General features: G+C 42.9%; 1 protein-coding gene across 1 annotated transcript; it reads left to right on the top strand.

Moving 5' to 3' along the window:
- Nucleotides 1-6,134: 6,134 nt before the first annotated feature.
- LOC127214756 (uncharacterized) lies at nucleotides 6,135-6,641 on the top strand. Its single transcript, XM_051175038.1, has one exon. The coding sequence runs from the start codon at nucleotides 6,135-6,137 to the stop codon at nucleotides 6,639-6,641; it is 507 nt and encodes a 168-aa protein (XP_051030995.1).
- The last annotated feature ends 8,978 nt before the right edge of the window (nucleotides 6,642-15,619 follow it).

The following is a 15,619-nucleotide window of genomic DNA, read 5'->3' as shown; positions in this document are numbered from 1 at the left end:
GCCTCTACCATAATCCTATTCTATTTACTGGAAAAAAAATTCTCCTCACTGTCTTAACTTTAGAGCAGCTTGATCTCATGGTTTCTCAGAGTTGTTTTTATTTGCATTTGGCTGATGACTAAGGATTTTGAGCACTGTCTTATGTTTCTTTCAGTCACTTTTGAGTTCTCAATTGATAATAATTCTTTATTGAGTCCTGTATCCCACTTTCTAATATGGTTATGTAGAGTTATTTTGATTTGGTGGTGTGTCATGTTATCAGCCTGACAGAGTTCATTAGATAAGTTACTCTGATCCTGAGATTATTAAATTATTCAATTCGTAAAATCGGTGTTGACTGTGTCCTTCATGGGTCAGTTCTGTTGCAACCTCTCAGAAACTGATGATGCAAAAATAAAACAGTTTTTTAAAAAGTCATTTAATCATTCCATCCTTAAAAATCTATTGTTACATAATCAGTAATCACTGGATAACCCAGTGTCCCTCATTCTCTGAGCACTGCTTCTGGTACCAATCTCCTACTGTGTCAATCACACAGCAGCCAAAACCATAATGGATGACAAAGTCATTATTTATGTAATCAAATAAGGAACTAATTGGATAGTCTTGCATTCTTCACTTTCATAAGATGGAACCAAACTCCAGTGATTGTCAAGGTAGTAACACTTACATCATTAAATAATGCCACATTATTAAATCCCAGGGAGGAATGTCCAGATTTGAGTCATGAAGGACAACATCTTCATGGATTTAAATAATTCATATGTAATGAAAAATAATTGATTAATGACATGGTGGTGCATACTTAACTCCCACATGCAGAAGTCAGACCATTCTCTTACTGTAATAATGATTTATTTAAAAACTTAAATTGATAATTGATTAGTTGGCGCTTTATATTAACACTGACAAGACGGCACCAAACTCGTGAACCTATGGCTGATGTAATGATCTATTTCAGTAGCTAAATAATCAAGTTATGAGATGATGTTACATCATCAACTCCAATAATCTGACTCCAAAAGGGACTTATGGTCCATAACATCACTTTTATTTTAAATAAGTTATTAAATGATGAATTATTTTTTAATTTCCTAATTTTACAGTTAAATAAGTAAGTGTAGTATTAGATGGTGTGATGGTCTGGCATGACTGACTCCCATAAAGAGGCTCAAAGCTCCAGTGATCACTGAATAAATAATGACAGATTTTCATAAATAAATGAATAAGTGGATGGTATTTATACATGACTCCTATGAGATTGCTCAAAACTGAAGAGATCATTGAGTTTTTAATCATAGATTTGAACAAAAAAAAAATAAATAATGAGATAATTTCTCATAATTCAACCCTAGAGAGATAACAAAATGATATCACCATTGATTTAAATAAATAAATAAATAAATAATGACATCACAGGAGACGATTAACTCCCACAAGGTAGAAAACCTTTTTCAGATGAATTCATTATTCTAAATCAAATCCTACATGATTGCATTCTTTTACATGTACCAGTTCTTGATGAAGGAATATTGTTGTTTGTATAAGTGCCTTGGCATGTGGGTCAAGTATGAGTGCTCACAAGAGAAAATAGTCATGTGTGGAAAACTGTGATTACAGATTTGATTTAATTTTAATCATGTGATGTCAATGTGTTGGTTTGTGACTGTGAATGCTTATTCCCAAGATGGTCAGACCCTTGAGTATTCCTTGATCACGAACTCCAGAACATTCTCAAACATCAGACATACGTCCTGGCAATGAGCCTGTCATAATTTTTCTTTTCCATATTCAATGCTGTACATATTTCACATCCTTCCATATTATCTTGATAACAAGTAATAGGGAACAACTTACAGTAAAGAAAACACATCTCATATAAACAATTTGGTGAATAATTTAGATATCACACTTGTCTTAATTTCAATGAACTACATTGTTTCATTTGAAGATGGGGTATTAATAAGTTCACTAGAAACAAGAGAAATGATAAATGTGTGTTTTCTTGGGAGACAACTTACACAGAAGAAAATAAAGAAAAGTGGAAAGTGTCCTACTCAAGAAAATACACTTTCTTATCTGACAAGTTCTGCAACATAAGAAGAGGTGAGGGGGAGAGAAAGAGGGAGGAAGAGAGGGAGAGCACAACATATACTTCTCCACTTTCTGATCATGTATTCAGAAACAAAGAATCATTATATGAGACAGATTCTGACTTCCTCAGGAGATGATCTGAGAATAAAGCCAGGATTCAGAAGAAAATTTCCCTCTGACTGGTGGGTGTGCTAGAGGCTCTGATTGGTTAGTAAAACCTGAGTGGCAGGATCAGTTGTGCACAATAGACACAATCCATTGAGGGGCGGCATTGGGAAGGTTACCAAATATTTCAAATTGTTAGCATATATATAAAAGCCTATAGAGCTTCTACCTAAACAACCCAGACTCCCTGGGTATATGGGTGTTGTTTTGATTCTCGCTAATTTTGTTGGCTAGGATTGATGTGGGGTGGGACGAGAAAGGACTCCATGGGCTCACACTCAGGAGGTGTGGGTGAAGAACTTTTCTTAGCTGCCATCCTGTTCCTTGAGGTGTCATAAAATGTGGTTTGGGCAAGGTGCAGTTAGCACCGTGCCAAGCCAGATCTCTATGAGTTCAAGGCCAGCCTGGTCTACAGAGTTCCAGGACCAGCTCCAAAACTACAGAGACCCTGTCTCAAAGAAACAAATAGATAGATTGATGCTGCCCATATGTAGATGTTGTCTGAGAACTGTAACCTGACACATACATTTACAGTCAATGATCTGTTTCTCAAACCTCTGACCTGACATAACTGTGTCAAGCAGGATTGGACACATGACAGTTTCCTCATTGCCAATTAAATATTAATTGCCTCAAAATAACCTTCCAAAACTGTGCACCCAAACTGATCTGTATTCATACACATGACAGGGATAAAAACTTGCTGAGAAATTACAGAATCACAACCCCTATCACAATCTAGTCCTTTCTCATAAAGTTTACTAAATCACCTGAATTTTTCTCAATTTTTCCTACAGTGTACACAATAAACCATGCCTCCTACTCTTGCCTGGAGGCACAAAAAAATTGGTCTACAAGTGAATTGTTTTCCTATGACTACATTGTGAATGACTTCATGATGGAAAGTGGAAAATTTTAAATCTCTTATGTGGAATAGTTACTTAAGAATTTTGGAGATGTAATATATAAAACAGATGTTCATTGCTTTGGAGAGTAACAGACTTGTGTCAAAGCCAATTGATACAACATGGAGAGTTTGCCTCAGCAACATTATTTTCTAACAGGATGAAAATGCAGCTGTTCTCCCTTCCTAGCGAGAAATCCCTTAACACACTTGGGAGATTAATAAAAAAAATATCTTTAATGATGCCATGCATACATCTCTAGATAATGCTCAAAGTAAACCCAGATCAGATACATTTGCATTCCACATACACAATCTTCCTTAAATGTCTTTTGGGTCCATGGTCCAAGTTACACTTTGAAGAAATTAAAGAGAGACAGGGAACTTGTAGTGGTAGGCACTGAGATATATGGGAGGATTATATGGCAAAGAAACATCCTAGAGTAATTTCTTAAATACACCATTGACCTGGTCTTGAACTCATTATGATCTGCCAACCTCTGCCTTCACAGTGCAGGGATTCAAGCTTCTTCAGAATAGCATCTTGTATACTACTCCAAGGGGGGATGGGAGGAATGGAAGAAAATAGGGGACTTCTATGAAGTAGCAGGAAGCATCAGACCATGGGACAAATTCTGGAGGCAGCTACTCAAATAACACTATACAAGAGGAACACAGGCTATCTAAAGAACATTACTAACTAAGCCTAAGATGGCATTTCCATCAATAATGACAGCTCTACATGGTTGGAAAGCTTAGGTTCTCAGGATCTGAAGCAAACCCTCCATGAAAGCTGTGACTGCAGACCATTACCAGCTCTACCAAGCACACTCCTGGTTTTAGAGAAAGCTCTGCTTTTTTTTGTCAATATATTAGGCCCTTAGGGAAGCCTCCCAAGAATGTACCTCCTCCCTGACTGAGTGCCTAAATGAAAGCCATGTGATGAACTGCATGATAGAGCAAGTCCTTAACATGACAATGTTTTGATTCAAATAGTTTTCACCTGGTGTCCTATTGCCCACCTGTAATAACAATGCTTGTCTCAAGAAGAACACTGTAACTTCATGGCACAACTGGCTTTAAGGTTGCTTTTGACAGTGTAATGCCTCCTTGAGCACCTTGTTAGCGGCCTGTTTTTCATCGAACAATGGGCATAGTAGCAGATTATAAATCAAGGGTGGCTCATTTGTAACAGTTTGGACCCAAATGTCTAGACAATCCTCTTGAATGAATGTGTATTCTACCATCCTGATTCCTAGCAGAACTGGTTATTATACAATTGTCTTTGGAGTGTCTTAGAGGCAGTCGTCTGTAAGCAAAAATATACCTTGTGAGACTTACTATATATTTCCAAAATTTGGTAAATTATTTATACAAACAATTTTACTCATCTACATCATGGCATGTAAGTAGAGTACACTGAACAAAAGGGAAGTCTTTTACAACAGCCACAGTAATGCATGTCAACAAATAAATGTAAAATGCAAAGTGCTAAATGTCTTGAAGATACTAGAGAAATGAGGCCTCTCCAAGGTTGGCAACCTTTCCATGGATGCAACTAAAACAGATTGATGTTGAGTAGAGACATGTTTCAACACACAGTTCCCTGCTCCCAATGCTCTGAGCACATCATCACAGTGATGTGATTCAGAGGCCTACACCTGGGCACAGCAAATTGCAAGGACCTTGTGATACATCACAGGACAGTGAAACTGGCTGTAGTTTCCCATTCAGATTCAAATTGGTTCAGGAATGTCAGGATCTGCCTGCCCCTCCCCAACTGGGAACAGCAGCCCCTCATTCACCATGTCATGGTTAGCAGCTCTTCCAATATATCCAGTCAACTCCCTGTGGCAGTAATTTAAGCACAGCAGAAACAAAACATTGCACCAGCTTCTCTTCAGAGACAAACGTGAAACTGCACCCAGATGGGACTTGTACCAGTTGGAGACACACACCTTTAATCCCAGGACTGGAGAGGCAGAGTAAGGTGCATTTCTGTGAGATTGAGGCCGCCCTGGTCTACAGAGTTATTTCTAGGGAAGGCTCTGTAAGGATGTAAAAATTTAGCCTAACTCTCCACTGACCCCAGGAGTAGGCAAAAGGTCACATTCTTAACTGTTTATGACAGGGCTGTTTAAGACATCACCTGTGAGCGAGTGAATACAGCAAATGAGCCTTGTCACCACACCCACTTCCTGGGTTAAGCATGGTCTTGGATAGTTCAAATTGATTGGTCTGCACTGGATGCTATGAGATTATTGGTTTAGGATGCATGGGCTTTGTTGTTACCCTGTAAAAGCTGTCTCAATTGTGTACCCAAGATTCCCCCAGTCCTCTACTGCCTCGTGGAATATGGCTGTAGACCCCAATGCTCTTGAAATATAAGAGACCTCATGCTTTTTCATCAAGACCGCTTCTCATGAGTGATTTGTGGGGGGCTGAGTTGGGGCGTGAGTGTATATGTGCTCTGTGGATCTTTCAGCTTCAAAGCTACTGAGAAGCCCTGTCTCAAAAAAAAAAAAAAAAAAACAAAAACAAACAAACAAAAAAACAAAAAAATACCTCACCCCCTGTCGCTCAACCTGGAATACTCCCCTACTGCCGGTAAAGAAACCTGGTACTGGGGATTATCGGCCAGTGCAGGATTTAAGAGAGGTCAACAAGAGGGTAGAAGACATATACCCTACGGTCCCCAACCCTTATAATCTACTGAGCACACTGCCACCTTCTCACACTTGGTACACTGTATTTGATTTAAAGGATACTTTCTTCTGCCTACAACTGCATCCTGTGAGTCAATCTCTGTTTGCCTTTGAATGGAAGGAACCAGATCTTGGGCTCTCAGGCCAATTAACTTGGACCAGGCTTCCCCAAGGGTTCAAGAACAGCCCAACCCTCTTTGACGAGGCTTTGCATCAAGATCTGGCAGATTTCAGGGTGCAGCATCCTGCCCTGTTACTGCTTCAATATGTCTAATGCTGGCGGCAGCATCAGAAGAGGAGTGCAGGAGGGCACAGAAGCCCTCTTGCAGACACTAGGACAACTAGGATATCAGGCATCCACAAAGAAGGCCCAAATATGCCAAAAAGAGGTCATCTACCTAGGCTATCAATTAAGGGATGGACAGAGATGGCTGACTGAGGCACGTAAACAGACTATTACTGACATCCCTGCCCCTAAAAATCCCCGCCAGCTGCGGGAGTTTCTGGGGACTGCAGGGTTCTGCCGCCTCTGGATTCCAGGGTTTGCGGAGATGGCTGCACCCCTATACCCTCTCACCAAACAAGGGACTCTGTTTAATTGGGGAGAGGAACAACAGAAGGCATTCCAGGATATTAAAAAGGCCTTGCTGGCCTCCCCAGCGTTGGGCCTCCCTGATACCACCAAACCCTTCAAATTTTTTGTGGACAAATGGCAGGGCTATGCTAAAGGAGTACTCACACTCAGAGACTGGGCCCCTGGAAGCGTCCAATAGCTTACTTATCCAAGAAACTTGATCCAGTAGCGTCGGGCTGGCCACCCTGCTTGCGAATGATAGAAGCCATTGCAGTCCTTGTCAAGGATGCCGGCAAATTAACTCTGGGTCAGCCTTTAACTATCCTAGCACCCCATGCAGTAGAAGCCTTGATTAGACAACCTCCAGACCGCTGGCTCTCCAATGCCCGCATGACTCATTACCAGGCCATGCTCCTGGATGCGGACCCGAGTCCAATTCAGTCCAGTGGTTGCACTTAACCCTGCCACTCTGCTCCCCCCTGCTGGGAAAGCCAGAACTGCATGACTGTCTCCAGATCCTTGCAGAAATGCAGGGGACCAGACCGGACCTGAGGGATCAACCCCTCCGAGATGTAGACTACACCTGGTACACGGATGGCAGCAGCATCCTGGTGAACGGGGAGCGGAAGGTGGGAGCAGCCATGACCACAGAGACTGAGGTAGTCTGGGCAAAAGCCCTTCCGGCAGGCACCTCAGCCCAGAGAGCTGAGCTCATCGCGCTAACCCAGGCCCTTCAGATGGCAGAAGGTAAGAGACTGAACGTCTATACAGATAGCCAATACACCTTTGCCACTGCCCATATACATGGGGAAATTTACCGGAGGCGAGGACTATTAACTTCAGAAGGAAAAGAAATTAAAAACAAGGCTGAGATCCTGGCACTGCTAAAAGCCTTGTTTCTGCCTCAGAAATTGAGCATTATGCATTGCCCTGGCCATCAAAGAGGCAATAGCCCGGAGGCAAAAGGGAACCGACTAGCAGACACAGCTGCAAGGGAGGCTGCCCTAAACTCCCTCATCACCACCCGAGCCCTTCCTTTGACGTGCCCAGGGGAGAATCAGGAACTCAGACGCTCCCTGTCATATAGCCAAGAGGACATAAATCTCCTAAAGAAAATGGGGGCCACTTATGACCCCAAAAAGGGACATTGGATTTTCAAAGGAACAATCGTTAGACCCATGAGACAAACCTACGAACTGATAGACTGTTTACATAAACTAACCCATCTGAGCCCCAAAAAGATGAAGACTCTCCTAGAATGCCAGGAGATGGGACAATACCTCCTAAATAGAGACGGGGCCATACAAAAAGTAACTGATGAATGCAAAGCCTGCGCCCAGGTAAATGCAGGCAGGACTAAGCTCGAACCAGGGATCTGAGTTCGAGGACACCATCCCGGTACCCATTGGGAAATCGATTTCACAGAGGTAAAGCCTGGATTATATGGAAACAGATACCTACTGGTGTTCATAGACACCTTCTCTGGATGGGTAGAAGCTTTCCCCACAAAACATGAAATGGCAAAGACTGTGACCAAGAAACTCTTGGAAGAAATCTTCCCCAGGTATGGGATGCCCCAGATCCTGGGTACTGACAATGGGCCCACCTTCGTCTCCCAGGTAAGTCAGTTGGTGGCTAAGCTTTTGGGCATTGATTGGAAATTACATTGTGCATACAGACACCAAAGTTCAGGACAGGTAGAGTGCATGAATAGAACAATTAAGGAGACTTTGTCTAAATTAACGCTTGCAACTGTCTCTAGAGACTGGGTGCTCCTCCTGCCTTTAGCCTTATACAGGGCCCGAAACACACCGGGCCCACATGGACTCACCCCATTTGAAATATTATATGGGGCCCCGCCCCCATTTATAAATTTCTTGGATTCCAACATTGCTGATTTTGCTAATAGTCATTCTCTGGAAGCTCATTTGCAGGCATTACAGATTGTCCAGAGAGAAGTCTGGAAACCACTTGCAGCAGCCTATCGGGAGCAGCTAGATAAGCCGGTGGTACCACACTCCTACCAGATAGGAGACACTGTATGGGTACGCAGACACCAGACTAAGAACCTGGAACCCCGGTGGAAAGGACCATACACTGTCCTCTTGACTACCCTGACGGCACTAAAGGTTGACGGCATCGCAGCCTGAATCCACACTTCCCACGTCAAGGCCGACCACACCATGGGAGAGAAGAAACTGACCACGACCTCACCATGGAGAATTCAGCGCACCCAAAACCCGCTAAAGCTAAGACTTACCCATGGGGCCCCTTAACCATTTTATGGGCCTTGTTGGGACTAGGAATTGCGATGCAGGAAGGAAGCCCTCACCAAGTGTACTCTTTGACATGGCAAGTTTGGTCCCAGAGCTGGCAGGTTGTTTGGGAAATTCAGGGCAACCATGCGCTTAACACCTGGTGGCCTACATTCACCCCCTACTTTTGCCAACTGGCTGCCGGCCTGGACACTTGGGTTATCCCAACTATGGGTCCCCATAACTTACAATCATCATACATGGGAGCCAGACCCCAACAGATGACGGCCCATGGATGCAGCAGCCCCACCGCTAGATGCAAATTAGCCCAATCGGGTTTTTATGTTTGACCCCGAGATAATAGAGATCGAGCCACAGCCTACCGATGTGGGGGATATGAGGCATACTTTTGCTATGAATGGGGCTGTGAGACCACTGGGGGCGCCTACTGGTGGCCCTCCTCTTCCTGGGATTTGATCACAGTCAAACGAAAATATACTCTACCTGACTCTGATGGACACACTTGTTATTACCAGAGAGGAACTGATGGAAATGCCAATTGGAAGAAACCACTGTCATTACCTCTCAGGATCACATTCACAAGGCCAGGACGGCAGGCCACTGGATGGCAACAAGGGTACACTTGGGGTCTCAGATGGCATCTCCCAGGGACAGATAAAGGTGTCACTTTCAAAATTAAACTTAAAGTGAACACAGCAACCCATTCCATCGGACCCAATATGGTCATAGCAGACCAAAAACCACCCTCCCAGCCGGCCCCAGTTGTACCCCCTTATTACCCCCTGTTGCCCCAACAGCCTCCTTAGCCAGCAATAGCATCCCTAGTGTGCATACCCCTACTACCACTACCTTGGCTCCCCGCCAACCTGGGACTGGGGATAGACTACTCAACTTGATACAAGGAGAATATCTGGCTCTCAACCTCACAGATCCGAACAGGACACAATATTGCTGGCTATGTCTGTTGTCAAGACCTCCCTATTATGAAGGGATGGCCGTTCTAGGTAATTATACCAACCACTCCACCACACCCACCAGCTGCATTTCCACCCCCCAACACAAGCTGACCCTATCTGAAGCATCTGGGCAGGGACTCTGTATAGGGACTGTTCCCAAAACCCACCAGGCCTTATGTAAAACAACCCAACATATGTCCACAGGAGCCTATTACTTAGCAGCTCCTGATGGGACTTACTGGGCATGTAGCACTGGCCTGACCCCATGTGTGTCTGTTCAAGTACTGAATACAATGATTATTGTATTCTGGTTGAATTATGGCCCAAAATAACATACCATGATCCAGAATACATTTACAGTCATTTTGAAGGGAGACCCCGATTTAAGAGAGAACCAGTATCTCTAACTCTGGCCTTGTTACTGGGAGGTATCACCATGGGGGGGGGGAATAGCGGCAGGAGTGGATACAGGCACTGCTGCTCTTATAGAAACCGGCCAATTTAAACAACTGCAGGCTGCCATGCACACTAACATCAAGGCACTGGAAGAATCGGTTAACCTCCCTCTCAGAGGTGGTCCTACAAGACAGGAGAGGATTAGATATGATATTTTTACGAGAGGGAGGATTATGCGGGGCACTCAAGGAGGAATGCTGTTTCTACGCAGATCACACCGGGTTAGTAAGAGACAACATTGGAAAACTTAGGGAAAGATTAAAACAAAGACAAAAGCTATTCGAATCTCAGCAAGGATGGTTTGAAGGATGGGTCAATAGGTCCCCCTGGTTCACCACCCTATTGTCCTCTTTGATGGGTCCCTTGATCATCCTACTCCTAATCCTCCTGTTTGGACCTTGCATCCTCAACCGCTTGGTCCAATTCATGAAGGATAGACTCTCTGTCATCCAGGCTCTGGTTCTCACCCAACAGTATCAGCGATTAAAACAAATAGACCAATCCGACCCTGACTTCATAGAACTAACATAGACCACATGAATGGAAGATTCCATTCAAAGCCAGAAGAGAAATGGGGGAATGAAAGACCCCTGCCAATCATATTGTATAAGCTTAGCTTAGCTGCTGCAGCACCATTATGAAGGAACCCTTGTGCATGTAGCCCCGGGTTCAGGACAGGGTCAGCAAGCTAGGGCTGCCAAACAGGATATCTGTGCCAGCCAGGAACGGAAAGTACCTGAAAAACACCCTGTGTACCCTAGATAGAGCCATTCATCTGGTTGCTATTCATCTGGTTGCTATTCATCTGGTTGCTATTCACCTGGTTACTATGTACTAAGGGAACTTGTCCTCAGAATAACCCTGGCCTCATTTGAATTGACCAATGGCATCCCTGTAACCATGCATCTTGCTTCTGTACCTGCGCATTTGCTCCCCTGCCTCTATAAAAATCCCTTTCCCCAGCCTTTCGGCGCGCAAGTCTTCAAGGAGATCTTGTCGCCCCAGATACCTGTGTGTCCGAATAAAGCCTCTTGCTGATTGCATCCGCACGAGTGGTCTCAACAGATCCTTGAGCACGGGGTCTCTCCCGAGGGAAGACACTCCTTGAGGGTCTTTCATCCCATCATTGGAGAGGTCACCCCGGCCCATAACCTACCTGTCTTTGGTTGGATATTTGCCCCCTCTGCCTTACCCATTACTGGGGAATAGTTTGTCAGACACAAGTGGGCAGAGGCATTTTCTCTTGAGCCAAAGACAGTATCTGTGTTGTTTGAAAGTTGTCGTGGGCCTCTCTAATGCTGTGGCAAAGTAGCACCAAGTGCAAGGGCTACAAACCCCAATGATCTGCTCACATGTTGAAGTCCTTGTAAAAGGCCTTCTGCATTGGCAAGTGGCACTCAGGTTTCATAGATGTTAATGATCTGCATGGGTAAAGCATGTGTATAACTTAAAAACTGATCACTCCAGGATTTCTGGAGAAAAATCATGCATTAACAGAGATATGTGTAAAAGACAGAGAACAAGAAGCCATATGAGCTCCTCACAAAAATTCAAGTATTCCTACAAGAGGTTAGTTTGTAAATTTAGTTTAAAAATGCCTATTTGTACTAGATAATAAGTGTGATTTGGGTGGCTAAGGCTTAACCCAAATCACCTGATAGTTGATCAGTGCTTGCAGTATTTACAGATTGGGAGAGGGCTATGGTAGAAGCTGTTGCTTCAGTGGTGAAGGCAGCACTAGCAGTCATGATCATAAAATCTCCTTTCCTCTCTGCTCCACACCTGGGTACGTGGCCCCCGACAGCTTTTACAGTTGGCAGACCTGCTGAGAAAAATGAAACTTTCTCCAAAATTAGTAGCATTAGTTACAAAAAAAGAACGGAACCAGAATACAATGCCTGAGATAAAGGTGAAATTCTTGTCCTTTGGATCAAAGTGTAAATTTATAGCCACTGGATCCAAATTATAATTAATAGTCAGGAAAAAAAATGCCACATATGGCAACTCAGACCCACAGGCATCAGGATGGGTAGATTCTTGAAGACCCATCGGACCTTCGTTCTGGCTGTTACAATCACTGTCCCTCCGCATATGGCGAATCAGCCGCTTAGGCACCCAAACAGGGTTATCTGCATCTTGTGGAAAGACACAAACTGTCCCTCAGGCCCATACTAGAACTGGGTTGGGGCCGCACAGTTTTCCAGTAGGGACAGTTTTCCACGTAACTAAACCATAGTCAGATGACTGAGGGCGCCAATGACTGTCGGCTGCAGATCCAGCAGCACCATCAATAGTTAAAAATTTTTAAATATAAAGGACAAGAGAAAGGTGACTATGAGAAGACCCTGTAAACTCCACCTTTTTTTTGTTTTATGAAGTAGGCTTTAATTGTGCAAAGAGCACCTTCCACCATGTCCTGACCCTGAGGATATTAAGGGATACTCATCTTATGTGGGATAAAAAAAAAATTTTTGCAAAAAGAGTTAAAACTCTGACTAGTATAAGCAAGGCCATTATCAGTTTTTAATTGTCTGGGCATTCCCATATAAGCAAAGGCTTATAAACAATGGCTTTTAACTTCCTTAAGCCTTTCTCCAGTATGAGCAGAGGCAAATATGAGATGAGAATGTGTATCCACAGATACATGAACAAATTGTATTCGACCAAAGGAAGGAACATGGGTAACATCCATCTGCCAGATATCATTAGGTGTGACATCACGGGGGTTAACTTCAAGGTGTGGAAAAGGTAAGAACTCTGCACATAGGGGACAATTCTTAACTATATCAATAGCTTGTTATCTAGCAATTTTAAAATGGAATTTAAGTGACCCTGCATTAATTGGAAGGTTGTATGAGCTGTGCAGTCTGCTTCATAACCAGACTCTCTCATCATCATGATGGCATTATCTGTTTTAATATTAAAATCAGCAATGGCATTTCCTTCACTTAAAGGATGGGCTAAATCAGAATTTGCTTGGAGATGTCCTACAGAAATTGGGAGGAGAGTGCCTCCATAGTAGGCTTTGTATGTCTAGTAAGTGTTCTTGTACATGAGAGACTGGAGCTATATAAGCAGAAGTTTCTAAGGGAGCCAATATATGATACACATATTTACTGTCTGTGTATAAGTTAAATGGCTGATTAGAAAAATGTTGAAGGGCTAATAGTACTGCAGATAGTTCCGCAAATTGTGCAGACTTCACTTTAAGTATAGAGCGTTTGATAATGGGAAAAGAAATAGCTATTGCACAACCATTTGAAAAGCCATCTGTAAATAGATTGTGGGCCCCCTTCAGAGGATTTTGGGAAATAACCTTGAGGAAACACACAGGGTGATTTTTTTTTTAATGAGCTAACTTACTGGAAGGAAAATAACTATCAAAGTGGCAGGGTGAGGAACACAAGCAATGTGCCCAATCCTCATCAAACTGTTGAAGCCATTTTATCTGTTGTTGGGTATAGGGACTAACAATTACATCCAGCATCATGCCAAAAACTTGAAGGCTCATTTTGTATGCCTTTTGAATAATAGAAAGCTTTGCCTGGGGATAAGATTTAACTGCCTTTCTTGGGGATGAATGTTCATGCACCCACAATATAGGACCAGTTTGCCAAAATACCACAGTAGGGGAATATGCTGAAGCAAAAACTAATAACATCAAGTTCTTATAATAGTCAATATAATTTAAACGTGCAGATTGGAGGCGTTTTTGCACAAGCTGTATGCATTTCCACACAGCATGCGTTAAGGTGTGTGGAGAAGTGGGATAATAATCCCCTTGTAAAATATCAAATAATGGTCTAAGGTGCCCAGTGGTTAGGGTTAAACTAGATCGAACCCAATTTATGTCTCCCAATAATTTTTGAAAATCATTAAAGGTGGTCAGTTTATCCAGCCTTAAAGTTGTCTTTAACAATTGATGACCAGTATTGATAGGAAATTCTTGTTGCACCTTTTCTGGGGCTATTCTTAAGCCAGCTACTTGAAGATGATGTTGCAATTCCCCAAAATCCTCATTCATTTCCTTAGAATCTGGGTCACATAAAATAATATCATCCATATAATGTAAAATATAGAGGGATTGAAATTTCTCTCTAATGGGGGCAATGGCCAATGATACATAAATTTGACAAATAGTGGGACTCTTGGCCATTCCTTGAGGCAACACCACCCATAGATAACTCTTATAGGGCTCTTTAAAATTAAGAGAAGAAAATTTCACAGCCCAGTGTGATCTCCGGCTCTTATGATAATTAAATTATTAGATACAACAGACTGAGAGTCACCTTGTATGAATTTACCCAATCCTTTTCATTGTACATAACCTTGGTTAGCCAAGCATATTTTTAACAGGCTCAGTAATAAGGACTGCTCCCATGGCCTGAAGCACATCTCTCCCCCAAAGATTAACAGGGATATGACTTAACACAAAAGCCTGAAAAAGACCTGTATGTCCTTCATTATCTGACCATTTAAGAAACTGAGTACTACATTCTGGAGCCACAACCATGTCCTTGTTGTCCACACCAACAGCATGTCTTTGGCCTGGCTCCTCCATTGTCCCCTCCTCTTTTAATAACTGAAGCTATAATCTGGACTATAATGTGATGACAATCTATGTACCGACATATAAGTATATAATCATTAAGACCTTTGGCCTTATGGAGATGTAAAGCCTCTTTACAATACTTGTTTGCATTTTCAAATGCCAATTGTTTAACTATGGGCATGGCATTTCCATCATCACCAAAAATGTGGCCTGACAGCTGTAGGAGGCAGTCTGCAAAATCTGAATAGGGCTCAGACAGTCCCTGCAATACCTTAGATAGTTTATCTCCTGCAGCCTTAATAGGCAGGGCTTTCCAAGCTCTAGTAGCAGCAACAGCATTTTGTGCATGGACTGCTGGGTCAAAAAGAATTTGAGCTACAAGTGTAGAATATTGCCTAGTGCCTGCGAGCATATCTAAATACCTAGCAGGAAATCCAGCAACAGCATTACTTTGTATGGTTTCCTTGCAAAATTCTTGATATTTGTCTTTCCATAGCAAATAGTCACCCCTACTCAGCAAGGCTCTACAGTGCTGCATCCAATCAATACAATTTAATCCTGGGAAAGACTCAAAAATTGTCTGAGTAAAAGGAGCATGGGGCCCATAAGCAGTGACAGCCTCTTTAAGCTGTTTTATATCCTTAAAATTTAATGGGCTGTGCTCCCTCACTCTGTTATCCTGCGGATCCACTGTCTCAATCACTGGAAACACTTGTCTTTCCTATTCTAACACTTCTACCTTGGTTAGTGAATCTTTGGCCTCTTCCTCTAACCCTCGAGGTGCAGAGGCCCTACAAAAGGAAGCAGAATCACAAAAGTGGTTGTGCCTTGGGAGTTGAAATATGGGCTCGCCAGCTTCATTTTCTGATTCCAAAGTATCCAGTTCATCAGTTACAGCATGACTATCATATCCTAGTTGGGATCCCTCTTGTCCCCT

This window comes from Phodopus roborovskii, unplaced genomic scaffold (genome assembly GCF_943737965.1).
Source record: "Phodopus roborovskii unplaced genomic scaffold, PHOROB, whole genome shotgun sequence".
NCBI classification, from domain to species: Eukaryota; Metazoa; Chordata; class Mammalia; order Rodentia; family Cricetidae; genus Phodopus; species Phodopus roborovskii.
This window is presented reverse-complemented; position numbering and strand designations above follow the sequence as displayed.

Coding starts and splice junctions, on each gene's coding strand:
- LOC127214756 (XM_051175038.1), top strand. CDS start 6,135: ATGTCTAATGCTGGCGGCAGCATCAGAAGAGGAGTGCAGGAGGGCACA.